A 27,637-nucleotide genomic window follows, 5' to 3' on the forward strand; every position below is an offset into this window, starting at 1 on the left:
ACTCTAAGCCATTGTTTTTATTTTTATACAGATAGCTTTGAAGTCTTGTATTTAGTATAGATTAATAAGTGGAACTGCTTCTAGAACATTGAGTGCCAGAGCTAAGAAATAAACTTATGAATGCTTTGAATTCCTACTTAACCATTGTATGTTCTTGTGAAGTTGTCTCTGTGTTTACACATTAACCAAGTACTCAAGAATTAGCCCTTGTACCTTTGCTGTTGGAGATACCATAAGTCTAGTTCATTTTTTTAAAAAGCTATTTTGGTTTTTACTTTTAGGAATTGTCATTTATCTTTTTTTTTCCCATAACAATACTTTCCCTTACATTTTAATATGAAAAGATCCTCTGAACCATTAAGGATTTTTAAATGAAATATCTTAACTAGTCTTTCTAGCTTATCAATATATTTGTATTCCCTTAAAATCAGAATTCAAAATCAAACAAATTTTTCTGCATACATACTACGTCGAGCAATTTTGAATCTAAAAACTAATACCTGATTGATTGTTGACAAAATGGCACATAAAAGTGTAAAAATGGTAATTGAAAAATATATAAGAATATGTGCTCATAGGATATTATTAGTATCTAATTTAAATAGAATGACATTTTGTTATAAAATGCCTGAAGTGTGGTTTACTTTATATGCAGACAGGATTTTATTTAGGATTAGTGTGGATGGAATCATCAAGGCAGTTTTCATGAATGAGTTGGAACTTGAACTTAGTATTAAAGATTAAGTTAAATATTTGGCTGATAGGAATAAGACATTCATAAAAAGAAAATAGGTCCTTTTTTTACTTCTTAAAAAATTGGAATTTTTTTCCCCAGAATAATCTTAGGTATAACGTTTTCTCAATCTCATGCTAATAATACTTTTTTAAAAATAGCTAACATATCAAAACACTAACTTGTGTGGTAGGCATTTTGTTTGCTTCTCAAATACATTATCTCATTTGACTTCACATCATTTCATGAGGTAGTCACTCTTATCCTCATTTTACAGATGTAGAAACTAGGGTTCAGAGAAGTAAAATAATGCTTTCATGGTATCATATCTAACAAGTAGAAGAGCCAGTAGCCAAAGTGAGGGTCGACTCCAGAGACTGTGATTTTAACCATGTAATTCAAGCTCTGAATCCCACTTTTCCATAAGTTAACACAATTTCCAAAATACATTTCTTTTTCTCTTAATTTTATCATGCATGATAGTTGCTTTGGCATTATTATTTCTTCTGAATGTTATTATTTCTCCTGTTATTAAAAAAACAAATACCTAAACTTTTTGGAAGAAACAAGAGTTTGGTCTTTGGAGCTAAACTTCCCAGTTCAAATGTTGACTCTTTCTCTTACTATTATGAACAAATTATCTAATATTCTGTGCTTTCATTTTATCATTGTGAAATCTTCAAATAGAAACAATGTAAGACTTAAGGCATATTTGTTAGTCTGAAGCCCTTCTTGGAAATAGTTAGAGGATGAACTTCATCTTCTAAATATGAATAAGGAAACTGACAAAAGTTCTGTTGGAGAGCATTGAGGACGTATATACACACCTGAGACCAAAACAGAAGAAAGAATAACATGTTAATGCTAAATGCCCAGTAATGAAGGAATTTGGTTATACAACTAGTAAAAAGAGACGAGGATAGAAAATCAGAAGCAGAGAAAGTTTGTGGATTGCCATATCTGTAAAGGGTGGGAGTCAAAGGGCATTATTTAAAGCGGATAAATCAGCAAAAGTACAAACATATTCAGCAGTACAAAGGTAAACATTAAGAAAGATAATATTATTGTATGACTGTAATGCAAGAAGGGCAGAATGGTTATTCAACCTAATTTCATTAGTGCTCCTAGTAAGGAGTTAATAGTTGTTGTATAAAGAAATGGGGGATTACATCAATGTTTATAGCAGCTCAATTCATAATAGCTAAACTATGGAACCAACCTAGGTGCCTTTCAATAGATGAATGGATAAAGAAAATGTGGTATATTTAGTGGAGTATTACTCAGTTTTGAAGAAGAATTAAGTTATGGCACTTGCCAGTAAATGGATGGAATTGGAGAATATCGTGCTAAGCTAAATAAGCCAATTCCCAAAAACCAAAGGCTGAATGTTTTCTCTGATATGTGGATGCTAATTCACAAAAGGGGGTTGGCGCTAAGAAAGAATAGAGTTACTTTAGATTAGGTAGAGGGGAGTGATAGGAGGGGATATGAAGTTAGGAACGATAGTAGAGTGAAACAGACATTGTATACATATATGATGACTGCATGACCAATGTGATTCTATAACATGTACAATCAGAAACATGAGAAATTATACCCCATTTATATATGATATCTCAAAGTGCATAAATGTATTCTACTGTCATGTATAACTAATTAAAACAAATAAAAAAATTTATGATGTAAAAGAAAAAGAAATGGAGAATTAATGGTATTAAATAAAATTATTTAAAATTATGGTTACAAAGATAGATCAGAAACATTAGAACAAAAATACAGAAAGATTATAAAGACAACAGACAACAGCAAAATCTTCAAAATTTTATAAAACCAAATGGTAAAATGTGGTAAGACTAAGATCAACCATTTTTTTTCTAGCAATACATTTTAAATGGCTTTAGGTAACCTAATAAAAAGATTTCAGTTTGGGTCACCAAGCAAAATCTGATTTTATTTTAATTTAAAAAAAATATTTTATTAATTGTTGATGGACCTTTATTTTTATGTGGTGCTGAGAATGGAACCCAGTGTCTCCCATATGCTAGGCAAGCTATTTACCATTGTGCCACAATCCCAGCCCCTCATTTTTTTTTCCTCCACTGTATTCAAAACATCTAGTGAAAACAGAGTGGTTCAGAAGTTAACAAGCTGGGCACAGTAGTGTACAGTAATAATCAGAACCACTTGAGAGTGGTACACACCTGTAATCTCAATGGCTTGGGAGGCTGAAGCAGGAGGCTTGTGAGTTGAAAGCCAGCCTCAGCAATTTAGCAAGACCCCCATTTCAAAATATATGTGTGTGTGTGTGTATACACATATAAAAGGGCTGGGGATATGGCTCAACTGCCCCTGGGTTCAGTTGTCATAGAGGGCCACTTTGTAATATTCACCAAAATTAAAATTGCATTGATATATATATATAAACTGGATTGAACCCAGGGACACTTAACTCTTAGCTTCATCCCGGCCCTTTTTATTATTTTGAGACAGGGTCTTGCTAAGTTGCTTAGGGTCTCTTTAAGTTGCAGAGACTGGCTTTGAACTTTCAATCTCCTGCCTTAGCCTCCACAGTTGTTGGGATTACAGATGTGCACCACCATGTCCACCTGCATTGATCCTTTAACCAAACAGTTTTACTTCTGGAAATTTATGGCTGTTCCTGTTCATGAATGAAATAAGATGTACAGATGGCCTTTATTTCAGCATTGTTTATAAAATATCAAAAACAGTTCAAGTATTCATCGGTATTGGACTATATAAATGATAGTACATTTTAGAATGGATTACTATGCCATTTGAAAGGATTTATGTAAACGTAAGAAACATTTGAAAAAAATAACAGTGCTTCCTGAATTTTTCCATCAAAGCACCTTTAATGACAGAAAAGGGGAAAAAAGTATATATGTATGTGTGTGTGTGTGTGTGTACACACGTATGTATGTATGTATGTATAAAGTGGTGTGTTAGTTTTTAGCTTAAAATGACCAATTTTCTAGAATTTTGGCTTTAATCTTTAAGATTTGTGATTTTACTGTGTTCTTCTCTGTAGTTGATTTTTAGTCTTTAAAATTGTTCTTTTTTTAATTTTTATTTTTTATTAGTTGCTCGAGACAATACAATGATCTGGACATATCATACATTTGATTCAAATGGGGTATGAATTCTCATTTTTCCACATGTACAGATTGCAGGATCACATTGGTTATACAGCCACGTATATACATACAGCAATACTGTGTCTGTTGTATTCTGTTGCCCTCCCTATCCCCCTCCCCTCCCCTCCCCTCCCCTCACCTCTCTCTACCAAATCTACTGTGACACATTTCTCTCTCTCTCTCTCTTTTTTTTTCTTCCTTCCCCCCCACACCATTATATATGTATATTGTATAATGATGAGGGTCTCCTTCCAACTTCTGTGCAATTCCCCTTCTCCCTCCCATTCCCTCCCACCTCTCTTCCCTGTTTAGGGGTAATCTTCTTCTCATGCTCTTCCTCCCCACTCTGTTTTGAGTCACCTCCCTTATATCAGAGAAAACATTCGGCATTTGTTTTTTAGAGATTGGCTAACTTCACTTAGCATAATCTGCTCTAATGCCATCCATTTCCCTGCAAATGCTATGATTTTGTTATTTTTTAGTGCTGAGTAATATTCCATTGTGTATAAATGCCTAAAATTGTTCTTATCATTGAGTAATTCTACTTCAGGAAGATGTGTCTTGTTTATTATATGGCTTCTCTTAGCCCTGATACACTGTAACCCATACTTGTTTGAGAAGCACATGTGTACAAAGTTAATTCCTCAGCTACTATCCTGTATTGTTTTTTGGGGGGATATTTTTCCTGACTGATTTTTCAACGGAAGGACAGAAGATTGAATATCCATGCTAATCCAAAACTCTGAAAAGAATTTCAGATTTTGGAGCATTTCAGATATCAGATTTTTGGGTTTGGAAAGCTTGAGCAATAAAGTCTATGCAAATATTCTATAATTAAAAAAAAAAAAACTCTGAAATACTTCTAATCTTCAGGCACTTTGGATAAGGGGTATTCTGCTATAATCTATAAAGAATTAGAATAGTCTACATTTGTCTCAAAATAGTTTCACAAGTTTTATCTTCTAGTTCTGAACGCTCGCAATAAGTGACACCTAAACCAATTTGAATTATTGGCTCTTGAACATTACTATTGTGGTAGTGGTTTGTCTAGTATGTTTCTATGTATAATATGTTTCTGTATTTTATATTACATAATTTTTTAGGATGAAGTTAAAAGAGGTAGATCGCACAGCCATGCAGGCATGGAGCCCTGCCCAGAACCACCCCATTTACCTAGCTACAGGTAAGATCAAAAGAGGAGATAATATGAGTAACCCAATTCTTCTCTTCTACATCTGGCTTATTCATAAATGTCCATTAAGATTCAGTTCAAGCTTCCTCTGGGAAGCCCCTCTCCCCAGTAAGATACCTCCATTTCCTTATCAGCTGAGTTCTATGACCTTCATCTTTGTTCCAGTAGCACCTTGTACATCATAGCAATGATCACAATGTGTTTAAAATAGATATTGCCTTTTCCACTGCACGGGGATTATGTTTAGCATTAGTCCTCCAATATTAAGCATAATAGAAGACATGTAAAAGTTCAATTGAATGAAGAGCAAATTTGATGCAAGTATTTTTTAATATAAAAAATGTATGGCATGTATGATTATATGTACATATAGTCAATCACAGGACTATTTTTACAGAGAGCTTTTAAAATATTTACGTACTTTAAAAAAATTAATGGCCCTACCCACTCTTACAAACATCATCTTGCAGCCCTGTGCCAGAATCTTGTTGCTATAGTAATTTAAGCATCTGCTTAGTGGCATATGTGCTGAGATTTCAGCTACTAATGTAGCAGTCATGTGCAAGATAATTGGAAAATATGCTTTTAATTTCTGTTTTGTACCATTTTCTCTCAGTCTTTTATTTATTTTAATATTTTTAATTATAGGTGAACACAATACCTTTAATTAATTAATTAATTAATTTTTAGTGTGGTGTTGAGGATTAAACTCGGTGCCTCACATGTTTGAGGCAAGCACTCTACCACTGAGCCACAACCCCAGCCCTGAGTCTTTTATTTTTGTGTATGTAGTTACCATAAATGTATTTTCTATAGGAACATCTGCTCAGCAGTTGGATGCAACATTTAGTACCAATGCTTCCCTTGAGATATTTGAATTAGATCTTTCAGATCCATCCTTGGATATGAAATCTTGTGCTACTTTCTCTTCTCACAGGTATGAGGTTCAATCTTATTCATTTGATTATTTATATATTGTGGTTTATGCCTGCTTTGTCTATAATTATTAGAAAGTATAAGAAATACCATCAATAACATGAAACATTTTGTGAAAAAGTATATAAATGCATTTTTGTGGAAGTGAAAGAAGTGTTTATATGTTCTCTTTACTGTTTTATTGCTGGCTATTATGTGTAGGATGGGAAGGAGAAGCTCTAGTTTCTTTTTTTCCTCATAGTATAGAATTACTTTTTTCTATTTCTTTCTTTCGACTTGTTTGTAAAAATGTTTGGTGTGAATAGAAAAAGGAGTGGTTATATTAATCACTATGGTATTATTGATTATCTCTGAATGGCAGAGGGTTTTTTTGTTTGTATGTTTGTTGGTACTGGAAGACAGGATCTAACTAAGTTGCTGAGGGTCTCATTAAGTTGCTGAGGCTGGCCTCTGACTTGTGATCCTCCTGCCTCAGCCTCCCGAGTTGTTGGGATTATAGGTGTGTACCACCAAGCTTGGCTGAATGGCAGGTTATTTTTATTTTCTTCTTTCTACTATCTATATTTAGAAATATGCCTCACAAAGTATTTTGTTGACATAATTTCTGATGTACTAAGTATTTGAATCACCCTTTCAAGTATTTATGCTCTAATATACTTCCAAAGAAAGACGCTTAAATTGAATGATTAAATGAACTTAATTGTCTCAGTATTTTAGCAGGTTTTGAAGAGACTGTACCTTAGTTAACAGAATATCATTCAAATCATGGAATTTAATGGGACACCTCATACTCTGCACAGCCTTCACACTATGATTGGGAACCCCGGATATCTCTTTTATCTAGCAATTTCTCTTCTTGCTACCATAGAACTCTTTGTCATCTTTCTACTGTTAATACATTATTTGTCTTAGAAAATTTCAGGCAACTTGCTTAACACCTTTATTGTTCTGGGTTTTGTGGTACTGGGAATCAAACCCAGGAGTACTTTACCTCTGATACAAACCCACAACCCTATTTATTTATTTGACAGGGTCTCACTAAGTTGATGAGGCTGGCCTCAAACTTGAAATCTTCCTGCCTCAGCCTCCAAGTTGCTAGGATTATAGGTATGCACCATCATACCTAGCTAACACCTTCACTGTTTAACAGCCTACATGTTAGTGACCAGTTCTGTTGTCAAGTAGAGTGTAATATTTTTACACAAACGTGGTTGGTTAGCTTTATTTTATAGGTGAATTAAAGGCAACATAGGATGATTAAGTAACTTGTCCAGAATCTTGCAGTTTCTAAATAGTAAGATCATTTTAAAGCATATATATATATATATAGAGAGAGAGAGAGATTTTGTTTTGTTTTGTACCAGAGATTGAACCCAAAGGGGCTTAACCACAGAGACACATCCCCAGCCCTGTTTTATTTTTTATTTTGAGACAGAGTCTCACAAATTAGTCTCTAAATTGCTTGCCTCAGCCTCTCAAATAGCTGGGATTACAGAGATGCAACACTGCGCCTGGCTAAAGCCCATATCATTTGACACAGAACTCAAGTAAACTTTGCTCTACTATATTGCCCCTGTAAGAGTTTTTACTTCTTAGGGAATATGTAGGTATGACTATAAATACAAAATAAAATTCTATTTTACCAGGGTTATACACAATGACCAGGCATGCAAGAAAAACAATGTTTTTCTAGTATTTATTAAAGGTAAAAAAATTAAATATGTAATTTTTAATTCTTTTCTACATTTATTTGACTTCAAGAATGAGTTGTTTTTTACTTAATTTCTTTTAAAGGTACCACAAGTTGATTTGGGGGCCTCATAAGATGGATTCCAAAGGAGATGTCTCTGGAGTTCTGATTGCAGGTGGTGAAAATGGAAATATTATTCTTTATGATCCTTCTAAAATTATAGCTGGAGACAAGGAAGTTGTGATTGCCCAGAATAATAAACATACTGGTCCAGTGAGAGCATTGGATGTGAACATTTTTCAGGTTTGACTTTGTTTGACATTCATTCATAATTCTTAAAATGTGTTGTTCATTTTGCATAAGTTTATGAGTCTACTCTGCCTCAGCCTTGGAGTTAAAAACCCAAAAATGTGTGCCTGGCTGAGAGGATGGTGATGCACACCTATAATACTAGCTACTCTGAAGCCTAAAGCAGGAGAATTGCAAGCTCTAGGACAGCCTCAGCAACTTATAAAGACCCTGTCTCAAAAAATAAAAAGGGAATGGGTATGTAGCTCAGTTGTAATGTAGCTCAGTGGTAGAATACTTTCCTACCATGTGTGAGGCCCTGATTGGTTTAAGTCCCCTGTATCTTAAAAAACAAAACAAAAAAGTATGTGCATATATGGTTGATGAGTGATTGTATTTGTTTTAAGAATGGTGGGGGCTGGGATTGTGGCTCAGTGGTAGAGTGCTCGCCCAGCATGTGTGAGGCCCTGGGTTTAATCCTCAGCACCACATAAAAACATAAATAAAATAAAGATATTGTGTTCAACTATAACTAAAAAAAAATTTTTTTTAATTAAAAAAAAAAAGAATGGTGGGATCAGAGTTGAGATCAGGGTAATATGACACTAATTCCAAGAGGGGATCAGACTAACAGGTTAATTCTGGAAGTCTAAAGGTGTCATGCTATCTGTGGACAGTTTTAAACATTAGGAGTCCCAGAGTTGAAAATTCTGCCTTTTGAAAGTTTATGCTAGGTCACCATTAGGCTGATACTACATTGTCTGGTTAAGTCACCATTTTATTAACTAAGAAATTTTGTGTTTGTGACAAAAAGATTACTGCCTTATGAAATAATTAGAAATTATCCAAATAATACAAATTTAACAAATAGGCAGTTAAGATTGTACTGTTCACAAACATTACTGAATAGTAATTATATAAATGCATAGGTTAATAAAGATCTTGAATTAATAGAATACTAGATTATAATAACCAGAAAAAATTTTTAAACAAATAGTTCATCTCTTCTCATATTATGAATACTTAGGGTATAGAAATGCAGAAACTCGAAACTTTTTCATTTCTATAGTTTGTGTGTGGTATCTACTCTTTATAGATTAGCTAGTTAATTCCTTTTTCAGTTGTATTAAACATCAGTGGCTAGTTAATTTTTTTAAAAAATTTTAATAAACATCATCTGATTTTTGATAAAAGGTAGCTTTTCTATAGGTAGCTATAGAAGAAGAAGAAGCTACAGAAGAAAAAGTCTTCTTTTTTTATAGTTATATGGCATTTGCTCATATAAGAATTTATGAGTGAATAATAGTGGATGAAGGTAAATATAGGAAGCTCATTATCTTCTTGTACTTAATATTACAGTTTTAGGGTCTTTTAGACCTAAAAGGTATGCAGCAGAAATAACCTAGAAATACTGCCACCTGGAACAAATTTAGTTTACAAGAACTAGAAAAATGTGAAGAGTTAAGCAATAGATTTTACTACTGTACTGGTCCAGCTGTGGAAGCTGACTTTGAGGTATCCTGAAAAAGATGTCACAGTTTTAAGGATTTAGCTATTTCTGAAAGCAATAATTGGTGACCTTTTTTTTTGTGTGTGTGTGTGTGTCCCACAATTAGAATTCCTTTCAGAGATGTAAAGTTCACATACAATAATCCCTACATGGTTACAAAATTAATTGTTTATCCGTGTAATTGTTCTTTTTTGTAATGCCTTGTATTAAGAATTAGTTTTATTTTCAGTGGACATATTTATAAGTAGTTTTATAAAATGTTTTTTAAAGATCTTTTAGTGAAGAATTGTACATAATTATTTAGGAATCATGCATATGTGTTTTGCTTTTTTAGTTAAATAGGAAAATTATGCTGAAACTGACATCTTTCTAGCTCTGAACTGAGTTATTCTGAATTCTCTTAATTCACAAATGCCATTTGGTTATAAATTATTCCTTGGTTACAGACTAATCTGGTAGCTTCTGGTGCTAATGAATCTGAAATCTACATTTGGGATCTAAACAACTTTGCAACTCCAATGACACCAGGAGCCAAAACACAGGTATTTTGTTGATTTTGATCAATATGATGAAAGAAATCAAAGTAGTTCTTCTAAACTTATTTGTTTTAAGTTTTTTTCCATACAAATCATTGTTAAAATGTCTTTGATTTTGCTTCAGTAAAGTATTAATAAATGTTTCTTCAAAATATCAGTGAGTCCTTTAACAGTAAATATTTATTCAGTGCCTACCACTTGCTAGACACATTTCATTGTAGTAGGCATAGAATAGCAAACAAAATGGACGAAAATCCTTGATAATTTTCTTAGGTATGGTTTTATTTTTATTCTATTGTTTTTTTCTACTCTAAGAGCAGCCAACCTTACTTAAAAATACTCTTTTTCACCTGGTATGCTGGTGCATGCCTGTAATCTGAGTGATTTGGGAAGCTGGGGCAGGAAGATTGCAAGTTCCAAGATAGCCCTGGCAACTTAGCAGACAGTTTCAAAATAAAAAAAAAGGCTAAGGATATGAGATGGTTCAGTGGTAGAGTGCCCTGAATTCAATCCTCAGTACAATTAAAAAAAAAAAAAAAAAATCATCCAAACATCATCAATTTAGTTGGATAAGAGCAGTCTTCCCCTACTTTATCTTGTTTCTTCTTGTTTTCTGGACACCAATTTTGAGTGGCCATTGTAAATGGCCCTAACATTTTAGCATAATGATAGCATATATTCTACCATTTGTAAAGGTATTTTTCTTGTGGTCCAGGTGATAATTTTTTCTCTGCCTAATTGTTGGCTTTATTCAACAGCATCTATTCTGTAGTCTTCTTATCTACCTTGTAGCATTTACAAATAAAGAACTCAATAAATACTTGTTGAATGAAACGCTGTTAAACAAGCACTATAAACTACATTGTATATGATGAGATTGTGTAAATATAAAATAACTTTGTAGACTAGATGGATCAGATTTTTAAATAATCAGTTTTTTAAAATCAAGGGTCATATAATTAGATTTTACTATAATAGGGAAATGGTTTTTAAAAATAGCTTATTTTTTATAGCCCCCAGAAGATATCAGCTGCATTTCATGGAACAGACAAGTTCAGCATATTTTAGCATCAGCCAGTCCCAGTGGCAGGGCCACTGTATGGGATCTTAGAAAAAATGAACCAATCATCAAAGTCAGTGATCATAGCAACAGGGTAAGTGTGTGATTAATTTGTGATGAAAATAAGTTATTTGTGCTATAGGTATTCTTATACTCTTTGTCAGAGTTGACAAATTTTTGTTAAGTCAAATCCTATATTTTTATTATTCAGTCATATTGGAATATAATAAAATTTCTAATAAATCATGTTGGGTATTATTAATGGTAGAGAGAGAGTTTGATAATCTAAGGATTTATTCCGTAATATACTATTTGTGTAGCTGTTCCAAAGTGTTGTAGCAACTTTACAATTCATCTTTAGCTTTTCATAGGACTGTACAAATTTTTCCTGCTAGAAATTTTAAGAGTGTGAATTTGTAATTTCCAAACTCCTGATTTTGTCTCTTCCTCTGATTAGGTACTGCCATAGTAAGCCAAGATCTTTGTCCCACTGGCTCAGTAGACACTGCTATATAATACATTAAATTCTCAACCTTACAAATTCTTTAAATTTTTTGTGTCATCAGGTTCTATAAAATAATTTAGATAATTGAGAGATTATTTTTGTTTGTTTTGTTCAACATTTTCAAGTTTGCATAAGTCAGAATGCATATATAATTTTAGAAGAACAACAAAAAACTGTCTAGGAGAATATTCCTTCAGAATTGTTATTTCAAATGGATCTGGACTTGTAAAAGAAAAGTTATCAATGGAATAAAGCATACAGTAAGCATTTTATTCATCTTAGAAATTGTTTTATAGAATCTAAACTTTGGGTAATTCTCAGTAACAGCGTTAATTTATCTCATGAAATTTAGATGATGGTTGTTGCTTAAGAAATTTTTCCTTCATTTTTCTGCTAAAGGAATGATGTTATAGATTTTTTTAATTAAAGTCTTATCTACTAAAAAAAAGTCTTATTTTCATTTTGTGAAAGTGTTTAAATTTATATATCTTTTCTCTAGTTAAAATAGTTGCAATAAAACTCATTTTAGCCTTGATAGATAACAAATCTGCCATCCCCTTGATCTTGGACTTTCCAGCCTTTGTAATTGTGAGAAATAAATTTCTGTTGTTCATTAAAAAAAAAAAAAACTCATTTTAGTGGGCTGGGGTTGTGGCTCAGCAGTAGAGCACTCGCCTAGAACATGCAAGGCCCTGAGTTCTATTCTCAGCACCATATAAAAATAAATAAATAAAATAAAGACGATATTTAAAAAAAAAAAACCTCATTTTAGATATAGAATTATTCTGAACCAAAATTGTTTTGTATATTTCAAATAGCTAGATGAGGTGAAAACATTGAGTCTTTATATGTTTAAGACAGTTTGATAAAATTTAATAGCTTTAAATTGGGGTTTTCAAAAAGAAGTAAACTATGCCTGAGCTGATGTTTTTTGCTGTTTGTTTCAATAAAGGAATATTCTTCGAGTTTCATTTTGGCTTATTATAAAGTAATGTGATTGATAAAATGTGAGTCTTAACTATTCACAGATGCATTGCTCTGGATTGGCATGGCATCCTGATGTTGCTACTCAGATGGTCCTTGCTTCTGAGGATGACAGATTGCCGGTGATTCAGATGTGGGATCTTCGATTTGCCTCTACTCCACTCCGTGTCCTGGAAAACCATGCCAGGTATTATGCTACTATTTCAAGGAACTTGATTTCTTCATGTTCTAAATACTTGGTTACTGCTTCAAATTATTTTATTATTATTATTATTTTTTAAATGGGGTATTGCTATGTTGGCCTAAAATTTGGCTATCTCCTCCTCAAGCTCCCACCTCAGCCTCCTGAGGAGCTAGGATTATAGTGGAACACATACCAGTGTGCCACCTGGATAATTTTGTTTTATTTTTTAAATTAGGGAATCTACTTCATCTCTTTCTCATAATAGATAATACAAATGATTTCTTTTTATTTTAAGCAATTGTCATCTGATTTTCTCTACCAAATGTATATAGTAGCCAATACATACCATAATAGCATGAATTCTTCGTTAACAAATTTTTTACTAGTTATTTCAAACAATAATTAATAGATCAAAATTCTAGTATGCCACAGTACTTTGGGACAACCCTTGAAATTTATTATACAATTTGATCTTTTTTTTTTTTTTTTGGTAGTTGTTGGACCTTTATTTATTTATTTATTTATTTATTTATTTATATGAGGTGCTGAGAATTGAACCCAGTGTCTCACTGGGTTTATATATATTAAATATATATAAATAAAATTATATATATGTGAGGCAAGTGCTGTACCATTGAGCTACAATCCCAGCCTTACAATTTGATCTTTATATAGGTCATAATACTTTTGAAGATGAATCTTCTGTGAAATTTCATGTCAAGCAACAATTTAGAAGTTATATTTCTAAGTTTTAATTTAAAAGTAAACATTTTGAGAAATTACAAGGCTTCTCCTTTTTTATTTTATTTTATTTTATTTTTTTAATTGAATTATTGGAAATTTATAAACCCAGTGCCTTATGTATGCCAGGCAGGCACTCTTCCATTGAGCCACATCCTCAGCCCTCTGCTTTCAATTTTGATTGTGTCAATCTATTTGAATGTTATACTTAGTTAGATTTTAAGTAAAAAAAAAAGGATTATTCTGAGAAGTTTTAATATTTTTCTTGTGTTATTTAAGGTTGAATTCATTCATTCTACAAAGCAAATAAAATTTTCTGCCTTCATATTATGATGGGAGGGCACCTGACACATAATACCTAAGTATACAATATACAAAGCACTTTACATGTTATTATGATTAATCCTCGTAATAATATCCTGTGGTGGAGATATTATTATTAGTCACATTTTCTAGATCAGAAATCAAAAATCAACAAGTTTTAAACTTGCCTAAGATCACTTAACCACTCAGGTGCTTGCTTCCAACCAATAGTCTGAAGTCCATTCTCTTAACGTTGCATACTACCACCAAAATAAGGAGTGGCCATAATTTAGCAAAACACCATGGTGGGTGCTAGGACCAAATCAGCATCTCTAGTACTCAGTTTCCTTCCTCTAATAAATGAACGATTAGGATTATTATTATTTTTAGTTTATACACGGACACAATTTCTTTATTTTGTTTATTTATTTTTATGTGGTGCTAAGGATCAAATCAGTGCCCTACACATGCTAGGCAAGTCCTCTACTACAGAGCTCCAGCTCCAGCCCCAGATTAGGATTACTGGGTCTTTTAAAAATTTTTTTTATAACTTTATTTTATCTATTTATTTTTATGTGGTGCTGAGTGCTCTGCTGCTGAACCACAACCCCAGCCCCAGGATTATTGGATCTTTTATCTTTTCTTCCAGCTCTATAGTCAAAGGCATTCTTGAGTGTTTTAAAAATTCTTTTTTCTTTTTTGTGGTGCTGAGGATTGGATCCAGGACAGGTCTTAAAATTATTGAGTGGATTCTGAAAGGGGGAAAGAATTATAAAGTATATTATTGATGTGATTGGGAAAATGTGGTAATATTGCATATAAATAATAAATATTTTGAGTATATAATTGAATTGTAGTTATGTATGTAGAAGAATATTCTTATGCCAACAAATAAGTATAGAAGTGACATGTCATGATATTTGCAATAAACTTTCAAATAGTCAAACCTGTATCTACATATATGTAAAGAGGGAGGGAAAGACAAAGTAAATGTGGCTCAATCAGTGAATCCAGGTATAAAAGTTTCGCACCGTCATATAACTTTTACAAAGGTTTGAACTTTTAAAAAATGTTGCAAATAGAAAGTATTCTTTAGACACATTGATTCCCTTTCCAGTTCCATATTTTATTGATTATGAAAGGTCTTATATTGTAAGAATATCATATTAAAAACAACATTTTCCTGGGCTGGAGTTGTGGCTCAGTAGTAGAGCACTCGCCTAGCATGTGCAAGATGCTGCATTTGATCCTCAGCACGACATAAAACTAAATAAAATAAAGGTATTGCATTCAACTACAACTAAAAAATAAATATTAAAAAAAAAAAAAAAACCAAACAAACCTTTTTCCAGGCTTGGTGGGATACACGTACAATCCCAGCAACTCAGGAGGCTGAGGCGGGAGAATCGCAAATTCAAGGCCAGCCTCAGCAACTAAATGAAGCCCTGAACAACTTGGTGGGATCCTGTCTCAAAATAAAAAAATTAAAAAGGCTGGTGATGTGGCTCAGTGGCAAAGCCCCTCTGGGTTCAATTCCTAGTATCAAAAAAAAAAACAAAAAAAAACTTTTGGGGAAAGAGAAACCCACTAAATATATATGTTGATAACAAGGCTTATCTTTATTTTAGGTAATTTAAAAGGTAAATAAAAAATTGTTATAATGCTTTCAGGAGAATGGAGCAATACTAATTTTTTTTTTTTTTTTTTTTTGTTGGTGCTAGTGATTGATTGATCTGGGGGCCTCATGCATGGTAGCCAGGCATTTTACCATTGAGCTGCATCCTCAGACCCCCAATTTTGTATGCTTTTATTTTAAAAAATACTTAAAACTTTTTTTTCTTTCTTTTTTTTTTTATACTAGAAATTTAACCGTAGAGTGCTTTACCACTAAGCTATATCCCCGTCCCTTTTTAACTTTTTATTTTGAAATAGGATCTTGGTAAGTTGCTGAGGATCTCACTAAGTTGCTGAGGCTGGCCTTGAACTTGTGATCCTCTTGCCTTGGTTTCCAGAGTTGCTGAGATTAAAGGCATGCATCACTATGCCTGGCTGAGGAATACTCAGGCTTCATTCTAATTTCTTATAGAATCTTTAAACAATATAGATATGAATATAGAAAAGACGAAGTATTAATTGTGATTTTCTCTGGGTAGTGGAATACAGGGAATTTTTATTTTCTTCATGCTAATCTGAATTTTCAGAACTTATACCAAAAATAAAACTTTTATTATATGCTGGATATAAAAATTTCCAAAAATTATTGTAGCACAAAGAGCTATAAAGTATATCTCTGGAATTTAGATCTATAATACTTCTTTCTTCATGAGAAATATTTTCTTTTTTTTTTTTTCAAAAAAATATTTTTTTATTATATATGGACACAATACCTTTATTTATTTATATGTGGTGCTTAGGATTTAACCCAGTACCTCACATGTGCAAGCAAGTGCTCTACCACTGAGCCACAACCCTAGTCCCGTGATGAGAAATATTTTCAAATGTTTTTTTTGTTGTTGTTAAGCAACCTTTTACTGGACACAGTGACTCATGCCTGTAATCCCAGCTGGTAGGGTGGCTAAAATAGGAAGATTGCAAGTTTGAGGTCATTTTATTATGCATATCTAGTAATATATATATTTCTACTATATAGGGATTATATATATATATAAAATCCCTATATAGTAGAAATTGTGTAATGGTAAGGAATAGATTTCTCTAGCCCTTTTTTTTTCCCCCTGAGGTGCTGGAGATCAAACCCAGGGCCTTATTCTTGGGAGGCAAGTGTCTACCACTGAGCTATACCTGCAGCTCCTCTACAACACAATTTTTATCTGCACTTTCAAAAGATAGCCTATAATTTTTATTATTTAGTCCATGTTGTTGAGTATATGTTTTTATGTTTTGCTACTATACAGGGACACTATATCGAATACCCTTTGCCTTTGTAATGATCAAAGAACATAAACATTACTAACTTGCCTTCTAGAAAGATTACACTAAATTACAATTCTGTTAGCAGTGTGTGAGTCTCTGAAGTCTAGACAAAATAATTTGATTTTCTCAAAATTGAACATTTTCTCATCTTGTGTTTTTTTTCTCCTTTGTGTTTTTTAATAGGGGGATTTTGGCAATTGCTTGGAGCATGGCAGATCCTGAATTGTTACTGAGCTGTGGAAAAGATGCTAAGATTCTGTGCTCTAACCCAAACACAGGAGAGGTATGGGAAAGAGATGCTTCTTAACTTTGTAGCCCTTGGAATACTGTTTTATAGATAAATAAAAATTTTATATGGATTCTTTAGTGCATTCTGATAATTAAAGACATATGAAAGTAGATAGAGGTGGTTGTGAAAGATTAATCTAGTAGAGATTTTATCAGGAATATTATCTAAGCTCTTTCAACCAGAAAAATTAGTCATTGAACTAGTTTGTTGCAACTAGAAACGATTTCCAATAAAATTTATTTATTACCTAGATTCAGAAATAGTTTGTGGGCTGAGGGTGTGGCGCCCTGGTAGAGCATTGGCCTAGTGTGCATGAGGCTCTGCATTCAGTCCCTACACTGCCCCCTGCCCATCCCCACCCTCCACCCTGCCCAAAAGTAATACTTAGTTTGATTTATCTCACATGTGATTCCTGTAAATCATTATCTTCATTGTAGAATTGTTCAAGGTTTGGGTCTTTTTTTTCTGCTTTTCCGTTCTTGAAGATCATCTTGACTTTTGGAAATCAGTAGTTTTTTAATCTGTCTTCTGAATGATAAATCAAGAGTATAATACTTTGTTATATAATATTTGTTGTATGTCCTACCCATGGAAATTTTACATAAATACCATACAGTTTTATTTCTTAATAGTTGTATGGTTTCCCTACCTTATTTATTTATTTTTTTTTATATTAGGAATTGAACTCAGAGACACTTAACCACTGAGCCACATCTCCAGCTCATTTTTTGTTTGTATTTTATTTAGAGAAGGGTCTCATTGAGTTCCTTAGTGCCTCACTAAGTTGCTGAGGCTGGCTTTGAACTTGCAATCCTCCTGCCTTAGCCTCCCCAGCTCTGGGATTACAGGCCTGTGCACTGCACCCAGCTCCCTACCTTTTTCTTTTGGACCATAAATTCTAATTATAGTTTTTAGGCTTTTATTTTTTTCTATATTCAGATAGATTATTGAAAGTGCTTTTGCAGTTACTCCGATGGAATACTATAGCCAAGTGGTAGAGTGCTTGTCTAGCACATACAAGTTTCTGGAGTTAGCCCCCAGCATTGCAGTAATAATTAAAAAAAAAAAAAAACACAATTTCTTTTACAGATTTCAATCTGTATTATTAAAATAAAACAAGCATTTCTGGTTTCAAGTGTTTGAATTGTGATATCTAAGAATAAATAAGCATTCAAGTTAGGGAAAACAAGAAGATTAAAACAATAATAAATTTTACTTCCTATGGCTTGTAGACCAAATAAATATCTTTCTTTTTACACTTTGCCTTTCTAAGTAATTTCAAAGTACATGAAACTTACTGTTTTGTCATTATTCTTATAGGGTATATGAATTTATTAAAATGGATGTTTGGGGCTGGGGTTGTGGCTCAGTGGTAGAGTGCTTGCCTAGCATGCATGAAGCACTGGGTTCCATCCTCAGCACCACATAAAAATAAAAAAATAAAGATATTGTTTTCACTTAAAACTAAAAAAAAAAAATGCATAAATTTTTAAAAATGGATGTTTGCATGTGATTAGTTATATGTGTTTGGATTTAAAGGAATCTACTTTTAGTGCATGTTGAAACTAAAAATTGAAATTCATATTTAACTGCAAAGTAGTAATAGACAAATGATTTAAGTTCCATGAGACTGCATGTCTTATTAATCACTATACATGTCAAAGACATGAGCAACCTGAATATTTTTTCACTTACTTTTGTCTTCTTATTAACATTTAAAATATTACATGAAGTCTAAGTTAAGGTCATTTGACTTATTTCTTAAGGCCTAAAACCTATGCATGTATAAATAGCAGTCACTATCACACTTACTTTGAATTAGCAACAATTATATAATGTTTTCAAGATTTTGCAGCAGCCATTTTTGGTAGTTTTTCCATGTTGTTTTCCTTCTAAAGAAAGTTGTTAATGCTAAAATTTAGTGGGATTCTTTAGCATTAGGAGTAGTATGTATATGTTTTCTCTTTTGGCTAAAACCCAGATTTCTCAGTGAATTCTTCCCTCTCAAGATTGATTTTAAAATTTGGTCTTCAAATAACCTAAATATGATTGTTTGAATTTTGCCAGGCAAGAAGAGTTGGACAAGACACCAATGATAAAGTGTTCTGATTTTTAAAACATATCTACCACTACCATCTCGAAATCAGAAAAAAACCTTCTATTTTTAAAGATGTACTTGTTTAGCCAGACACCATGGTACACACCAGTAGTCCCAGTGCCTTGAGAGGATAAGACAAAAGAATCATGAGTTTGAGGCCAGCCTCAGCAACTTAGCAAGATCCTGTCTCAAAACAATAACAAGGGCTGGAGGTATAGCTCAGAAGTAGAGCACCCCTGGGTTCAAATCCCTAGTACCCAAAAGAAAGGTAGAGGGGGAGTGCTTGTTAAATCTTTCTTAAATGTTAAGCAGCATTCTAGTTTAGCTTACTAGACCATCATAGTGAGCCATTCTTGTATTTTAAAGAAATGTTATGATTAATTTGCCTGGCTAAAAATACTTTCTAAAATAAAATGTTTAACCACAGTAATGTTGACCACATTAATTCAGGTATTTGGGTTATAAAGTGACTGGATAGTTTTCTGACTTTTGTTGCTTATTTTTATTTATGTATGTATTTATTCATTTTTGGCCTAGGTGTTATATGAACTTCCCACCAACACACAGTGGTGCTTTGATATTCAATGGTGTCCTCGAAATCCTGCTGTCTTATCAGCTGCTTCCTTTGATGGGCGTATCAGTGTTTATTCTATCATGGGAGGTAGCACAGATGGTTTAAGGCAGAAACAAGTTGACAAGGTAATAGGAAATGTTAAAACAACAACAACAACAAATCATATAATTATTTTGACAAAGATGATTGGTCAATAATGCTGATTTATTGAATAATTATCAAAAATTTTTCTTGGGTATGACTTGAAAAAAATGCATCATAGTTTGTAAGTTACTGATTCATACTTTTTTTTTTTTTTAAAAAGCTTTCATCATCTTTTGGGAATCTTGATCCTTTTGGCACAGGACAGCCGCTTCCTCCATTACAAATTCCGCAGCAGACAACTCAACATAGTATAGTACTGCCTCTGAAGAAGCCACCCAGATGGATCCGAAGACCTGTTGGTGCTTCCTTCTCAGTAGGTGCATCTTGGTTTTATGGTTCATAGAAACAAAGAAGTTTTCATAGTGAAGTGTTATAGAATCATTCAGATGGAAAAACTTGGGTTTTAGATGGATTTGTGGAATGTTCATCATTCAAAATATTTTCTTAGAAAAAAGTGGGGACCTGCCAGGCACGGTGACACACGTCTGTAATCCCAGTGGTTCAGGAGGCTGAGGCAGGAGGATTGTAAATTCAGAGCCAGCCTCAGCAAAAGCAAGGCACTAAACAACTCAGTGAGAACCTATCTCTAAATAAAATATGAAATAGGGCTGGGGATGTGGCTGATGTCCTTAAATTCAATCCCTGGTACTTTCCCACCCACTACCACCCCAAAAAAAGAAAGTGGGAACCTACTTTACTTTTTTTTTTTTAAATTGTGAGCCAGGTGTGGTGACTCATCTGTAATCCCAGCTAGTCAGGAGGCATGAGGCTAAGGCAGAAGGACTGCAAATTCAAGGCCAGCCTGGGCAACTTAGTAACATCCAGTCTCAAAAATAAAAAGAGCTGGAGAATGTAGCTCAGAGATAAAGCACCCTGGCTCAATCCCCAGTACCAAAAAAAAAAATAAATAAATAGAGTGCATGCATGTGCGCGCAAGTAAATGAAAAAGCAGAGGTTCCCGTTTCCCAACACCCACTCCAACACTATTTTCATGCTTTTTATTTTTTATTTTTTTTGGTAGTAGCATCATAATGGGTGTGGATGTCTCATGAGGTTGTATTTCTCTGATGATTAGCGATATTGAGCATCTTTTTTTTGTTGGCCATTTATATATCTTTTGCCTCCTGCTATGGGGTGACTCAGCATGAAGGCCCTCACTAGATGCCAGGACCTTGATTTTGGACCTCCCAGCCTCCAGAACTGTGAGGTGTGGTGACACATGCCTTCTTCATTACATTTATTTCTAAATATTTTCTTTTAAGCTATAATAAGTCCTCTTGTTCATAAATTTCTATGACTCAGATATTCTTTTATAGTAACACAAAGTAGACTAAGGCAGTTTCCTTTGCTATAAGAAAGTCCCATTTATCTGTTTTTGCTTGTGTTGACTATTTTTTTGGTGTCATATCCAAAAATCATTGCAAATCTATTGACTCAAAGTTTTTTCTTTGTTTTCTTCTAGTAATTTTATAGTACCTAGTGTCATATTTAGGTTTTTAATCCATTTTGGAGTTGATTTTTGTATATGATATAAAGTAAGGGTCCAACTCTGTTTTTTTGAACGTGAATGTCCAGTTTTCATAAACTAGATATTTATTGAAGAGATTATCTTTCTCTATTGTGTGATCTTGGTGCCCTTGTCTAAAATCATTTGACCATATATGCATGAATTTATTTTTGTGTTTTCCATCTAATTCACTGGTTTTCATGTCTGTCTTTGTGCCAATACCACACTGTGGATTTACTGTAGCTTTGTAATAAGTTTTGAACTCAGGAAGTGTGAGGCTTCCAGCTTTGTTTTTTCTTTAGATTGCTTTGGATATTCAGCATCCTTTTAAGAGTCCATGCGAATTTTAGAATTTTTTTTTTTCTCTTCCTGGAAAAAGTTCCATTGGGATTTTATTTATTCATTTATTTTTGAGACCGTGTCACTTTGTTGTCCAGGCTGGGGCTCGAACTTCTTGGCTGAAATGATACTCTGACTCAGCCTCTTGAGTAGCTTGGATTATAGGTTGGACACCACTGCGCACAACCTCATTGTGATTTTGACAGGGATTGCATTGAATCTATAGATGGCTTTGGATAGTATGGACATTTTAATAATATTGTTTTCCAATCCATGAACACAGGATATCATTTGTTTCTACCTTTTTTTGTTTGTTTGTTTTGTACTTGCCATGTGCAACTTATCTTCTTCATTACATTTATTTCTAAATCTTTTTTTTTAATCTATAATAAGTTGGATGGTTTTCTCAATTTCCTTTTCGCATTGCTGATTATTAGTATATAGAAACAGCTAATTTTTGTGTGTTGACTTTGTTCCGTCAACTTTGCCAAATTCATTTATTATTGGTTTTAATTATTTTGTGGTATCTTTAGGTTTTTTTATACAAGATGTCATCTATGAACAGAGTTAATTTTCCTTCTTCTTTTTTTCCTCCTGGGAAAAAAGGGATTGAGTCCAGGGGTATTGTACCACTGAACTACATCCTCAGCACTTTTCATTTTGAGGCAGGGTCTTACTGAGTTGCACAGGCTGTCCTCAAAACTTGCAGTCCTCCCAAGTCACTGAGATTATGGGGTTTTACCACTATTCCCAGCTACCTCTTTCTAATTGTGATGCCTTTTATTTCTTTTTCTTACTTCTCTACTCTGGCTAGAACTCTAGTACTATCTTGAAAAGTGGTGAAAGTAGCATTCTTACTTTGTTCCTAGTCTTAGTGGAGAAGCTTTTATATATATTTTTTACCACTGAGTATAATATTAGTTATGGACTTTCCATATTTGGCCTCTATTATGTTGAGATAATTTTCTTCTTTGTTCATTCCTGCTGCTATAACAAAATGCTATGAACTAGATAATGTGTAAACAATAGAAATTTATTTCTCACAGTTTTGGAGGCTTGAATTCTGATCAAGACACCAGTAGGTTCAGAATTGGTAAGGGCTCACTCTGCTTCCAGGATGGCAACTTGTTTCTGTATCCTCTTGGGGAATGATTGTTACATCTTCACGTGGCTGAAGGCAATAGAGGCTAGCTAATTTCCTCCTGTCTTTTTATGAGGTTGTTAATTCCATTCATAAGGGCTCCACCTCTCCTACTGTTATATTGAGATATAAGTTGTAACATATGCATTTTGGAAGGGATATAACAAACATTTAATAAGATAAATTTGTATAAAGAACATAATCTGCCAGGTGCACTGATTGCAAGTTTGAGGCCAGCCTGGGCAACAAAGTGAGACTTTGTCTCAAAAAATAAAAAGGGCTGGGATGTAACTCAGTAGTTGAGTGCCCCTGGGTTCAATCCCCAATATACCCCCCCACCAAAAAAAAAAAAAAAAAGACTGTAACCTATGCTTTCCTAGAATGTGCCTATTTGAACCAGCACTGTGTGGGTGGGGAAAGGGTCTATATTTCCTTGTACAGAAGTTTTCAGTGTGAAAACCAAATTTGGTTGTTTCTTTTTTTCTATATATTTTTTATTAATATATTAATCAGATAATAACTGCTTACCATATTAAGGTAATATATTGACTGAGATATTACGTACAGTAAATAGTACATTTCATTCAGGAGGTGGGTTCTGAAGATGAATAATAATAATTGAAGCCTGGAGTAAAATTATGGAGCATAGGAGAATATATTAGCTAATTTTATCCAAATTGGTATATGTGTAGGCCACATTTCTTTAGTTGAGCAAGTATATAGTATACATATGTTTTGACCATGTCATTGTGGTTAAAATGGATTTCACTCATTCTTCCACAGTTTGGAGGCAAACTGGTTACTTTTGAGAATGTCAAAGTTCAGTCTCAGCAGGGAGCTGAGCAGCAGCAGCAGCAGCAGCATGTGTTCATTAGTCAAGTGGTAACAGAAAAGGAATTTCTTAACCGATCAGACCAACTACAGCAGGTCATGCAGTCACAAGGATTTATCAGTTACTGCCAGAAAAAAATTGATGCTTCTCAGACCGAGTTTGAGAAAAATGTGTGGTCCTTCTTGAAGGTAAAGTTGATATTTAAAACCACTTTATTTCATTATCTATAAATTTAACTGTTCGTATTCTTTTTATAATTATACAAAATAGTGGGATTCATTATGAGGTATTCATAAATGTACATAATGTAATTTGGTCAATTTAATTGCCCGGTACCTCCCTTTTCTTTCTCTTATATTCTAAATTTGTCTTCCTATTAAAGAAACAATTGGAAAAAAAAAAAAAAAACAATTGGTAAAGTGTAGTTGCTGGAATTCATGATGAAATTTGAGAAACCTCACAAAGAGCACTCAACTTAAATTCTTATGTCAGACTTTCTTCCTTCAATAATTTGACAAACTTAATACAGTGTTTTTTTTTTAAAGGCAATATAGTAGAGATATTTAAGGAAAAAAGACGACAGTAAAACAATATTTTTTAAAAATAGATTATAAAGCTTACTATAAGGGGAATAAAATATTTAATATCTATAGTAAATCTAGTTAAGGAAAACGGGAAAAGAGAAGACACATAGAGGACAGAGGCTAGAAGTATCTCTCATCCTCCTATTAAAGAAGAGTTTAGAGCTCGGGTTAAAAACCTTTGCCCTCAATTGCATTTTTGACAATAGACTAACAAATAGAATTTCCTTGTTGGTCATTTTTCCCTTCACTGGAATGTCTGTTTTTTAACACTGAATTTTCCAAGGAAAAGCAGTCTTGAATACAACAAAGTTTAATTCTAAAATTGTACAATTTATATTTTGTAATTAAGTATGAATTTTGAGAGTTTTATGATATAGAATGTTTCATATAGTGTGAATTATGCATTCATATGACCCTTGGACATGATTTTAATTTATATTCATTAAAATTAGACATCAAACATAAGCTATATTCAACCAGTATAATTTGTTAGTAGTATAAACTGTTCTTTGGATCCCTTTCTAGTAAGTGGGCCTTCAGGATTATACATAACAGATTTTAGGTTTTTTAAATTTTTTTATTTGGAATTTGATCAATTCTTATAAAAGTTAGGATTTAACAATGTAGGTTTTTGTTACAAAGATGTGTCTTTTCTTAAAAGGTGAATTTTGAGGATGATTCTCGTGGAAAATACCTTGAGCTTCTTGGATATAGGAAAGATGATCTAGGAAAGAAGGTAAACTTGGGGAAAGTTAAATGACTATTCTTAAACTTTCTTCAAAAGTTCATTGTCAGAAACAATTGGGCCTTAATAGATAAGGCACTGTGAGTATCAAACTTTGGAAATAATATGTGAGATTTTAATGCATTGTGTAAACAGTGGCCTTGCCAGAAAATAGTTAGCCACTACTATAGATCTCCCAAGTTCAATACAATGTAAGTGAGAAAAATGGTACTATTTCAGGCTGTCACAATTTTCCACCCTAGCTATGTTAATGCCATTAGCACATGACCAAATTATGTATTGATTTGGTGTAATAATAAATAGTAAATATTTTTTAACAAGAGTGTTTATTGTATTGAATCTGAATAAATAAAAAGTTCAGGTTGTTTGCTTAATAGTTCAAATTCTTAAAAAAGATTCCCTTTTAAAATAAGGAAATCATATTGCAGATTTGTAATGTTCTCAAAAAGTGACTTAATTATTATTGCACACTGTTGACATCAGCATCAGTAATGGTAAAAATATATTGTGGAAACATTGAAAGCAGTGTCAATGTTACAGTGTCTCTGTAATTCTATGCACTCTAGGTGCAGATTAATGCTTCCTCAACATCAGACAAATCTAGCATATCACAGTCCCAGTATGGTATGTGGGTATGTCTTTGCTCATTCCTTTAGAGTTTTTATGGTTAGCTTTATTGTAAACCTAAACTTTCTTTTTTGAGGAGGTATTGGGGATCGAATTCAGTGGCATTCAAATACTGAGCCACATCCCCATCCCTATTTTGTGTTTTTATGTAGAGACAGGGTCTCACTAAGTTGCTTAGCACCTTGCTGTTGCTAAGGCTGTCTTTGAACTCTCAATCCTCCTGCCTCAGCCTCCTGAGCTTCTGGGATTACAGGCATGTGACACCGCACTCAAGTTTATTAACCTAAATTTGTTGATGTTGTAACTTTTCTAGATTCACAAAAGATTAATATGAAAGTTTATTACATGCCTGATAGCAAAAAAAGAGAAAATCATATTTGATTGTCAAATATTTTTAATAGCAATTCTTTCCATAATGAGTACCTGGAGAAATATTTTTAAAAATCAATTATAATTATTTAAAACAAAGTAGAAGAAAACATACTTGTTTTGAGGCTCATTTTGTGTTTGAACAGCAGAATAGGATGACATCTGAACAATAGAACTCTAAGCAAATGAAACTAGAATCACTTAGGATCAACTCAGCATAGATGTTAGTTGTCTTTTTTTTTTTTTAAGAATTTTTTTAATATTTATTTTTTAGTTATAGGTGGACACAATATTTTTATTTTATTTTATGAAGTGCTGAGTATCAAACCCAGTGCCTCAAACATGCTAGGCAAGCGCTCTACCTCTGAGTCCCAACCCCAGCCCAGATGTTAGTCTTCTTAAACATACTATCCCTGGTGAAAACTATTATGGATTTTTGTCAATGAGAATGAAGAGGTAAATATTTGCTGGATACCCTGAAATAGAATTCCATTTAGTAGGTGAGTTGTTATTTTTATTTCAGATTGCTTTGGCCTTGAACAAAGTGGATGGATCCAATGTGGTAAGAAGGTCTTTTAAAAATAGTTACTTTCTAAAATTTTGGTTAAATCATAACAAAAAACTATGTGTAATTAAAGAAGTTTATGTTTTGTGCTTTGTGATATAAAAAGAAATGCCAATTCAGATATGATATTTAGTAAATTCATAGTTTTCATCTTAAATAGCTTAAGTTTACCTGGTAGAGCATTCCTAGCTTTTGGCATATTTGAATTTTGTTAAAGAGGAAAAACAGAAAAAGTAACTACTCATTCTTAAGGCAAAGATCTTTGGTGCCAGATGAGGTTTGGTAGGAAAGAACGGGAAGATGTTAACAGTAATTGTTAGTGGTAGTTCTTTGCTTTTCCTCTAATGTTTTTCAAATAAATTTACTCTATGTTGCTTCTTATGATCAAACTAGCTCTGGGTGTTTTTGTTTGGGTCTTTTGTCTTCCTTGTTACTAATAACTTTTTAATGCTACATTCTTCAACTTCCTCTGTAATTGTTTTGTGTACCAAAGGCTCTTAAAGATTCTGACCAAGTAACTCAGAGTGATGGGGAGGAGAATCCTGCTGCTGAAGAGCAGGTCTTGGGAGAGGTACTTACTCTTTTTTATATTATATTGGACAAGTATGTGATAATTGTTATCTCACATTAAAAAAATGGAATATTTTCTTGACTACTTGTTGTAAAATAAGTTGGAGTATACTGTTTCAGGTATATTTAGGATAGAAATCTATTTATCTAGACTGACAAAAATATGCCAAATTCTAAGTCTCTGACCTGACTTCTGGATTAGAAGGTTTAAAATTCATTGTTGATGTGAGAGATTGACACAATTTGTCAGATGACTGTCAGAATACCAAAATGAAAAAGAGATTTTATTCAGAAATCCACTTTGCATTATATGCGAAGTTAAAGGGTTTTTGTTAGCACCTTCCAATTTAGGGCCCACTACTGGTGGCATAGGCTTCTGAATTGGTCCTGAAGTCAGAGTCCAAGTAAAGAATATTTCATTAAACTGTCATGATTTATTATAAATGTATCTTTAAGTTGTGCTTGATCATTTCTATAACTAATTAAAGAGTCCTTGAACACA

At 33.1% G+C, this 27,637-nt stretch overlaps 1 protein-coding gene across 27 annotated transcripts in view; it reads left to right on the forward strand.

Annotated features, from left to right (window-relative positions):
* Sec31a (SEC31 homolog A, COPII coat complex component) overlaps nt 1–27,637 on the forward strand; it is a 63,643-nt gene that overhangs the window by 2,999 nt on the left and 33,007 nt on the right. For 12 of the 27 annotated variants that reach the window (XM_048784738.1, XM_048784741.1, XM_048784742.1 and 9 more), the window contains exons 2-14: nt 4,992–5,071; nt 5,897–6,017; nt 7,811–8,009; nt 9,951–10,046; nt 11,054–11,194; nt 12,634–12,776; nt 16,935–17,034; nt 19,676–19,837; nt 20,017–20,169; nt 23,627–23,863; nt 24,921–24,995; nt 26,524–26,562; nt 27,059–27,136. In XM_048784738.1, the coding sequence (XP_048640695.1) occupies nt 4,993–5,071; nt 5,897–6,017; nt 7,811–8,009; nt 9,951–10,046; nt 11,054–11,194; nt 12,634–12,776; nt 16,935–17,034; nt 19,676–19,837; nt 20,017–20,169; nt 23,627–23,863; nt 24,921–24,995; nt 26,524–26,562; nt 27,059–27,136 (1,623 nt within the window). In that variant the 5' untranslated portion in view covers nt 4,992. Of the gene's footprint in view, nt 1–4,991; nt 5,072–5,890; nt 6,018–7,810; nt 8,010–9,950; nt 10,047–11,053; nt 11,195–12,633; nt 12,777–16,934; nt 17,035–19,675; nt 19,838–20,016; nt 20,170–23,626; nt 23,864–24,920; nt 24,996–26,523; nt 26,563–27,058; nt 27,137–27,637 lie in introns of those variants that run through there. The other 15 variants (XM_048784746.1, XM_048784747.1, XM_048784760.1 and 12 more) reach the window with 4 other exon arrangements.

The sequence above is a fragment of the Marmota marmota genome, unplaced genomic scaffold (assembly GCF_001458135.2).
Source record: "Marmota marmota marmota unplaced genomic scaffold, marMar, whole genome shotgun sequence".
Classification (NCBI taxonomy): domain Eukaryota; kingdom Metazoa; phylum Chordata; class Mammalia; order Rodentia; family Sciuridae; genus Marmota; species Marmota marmota.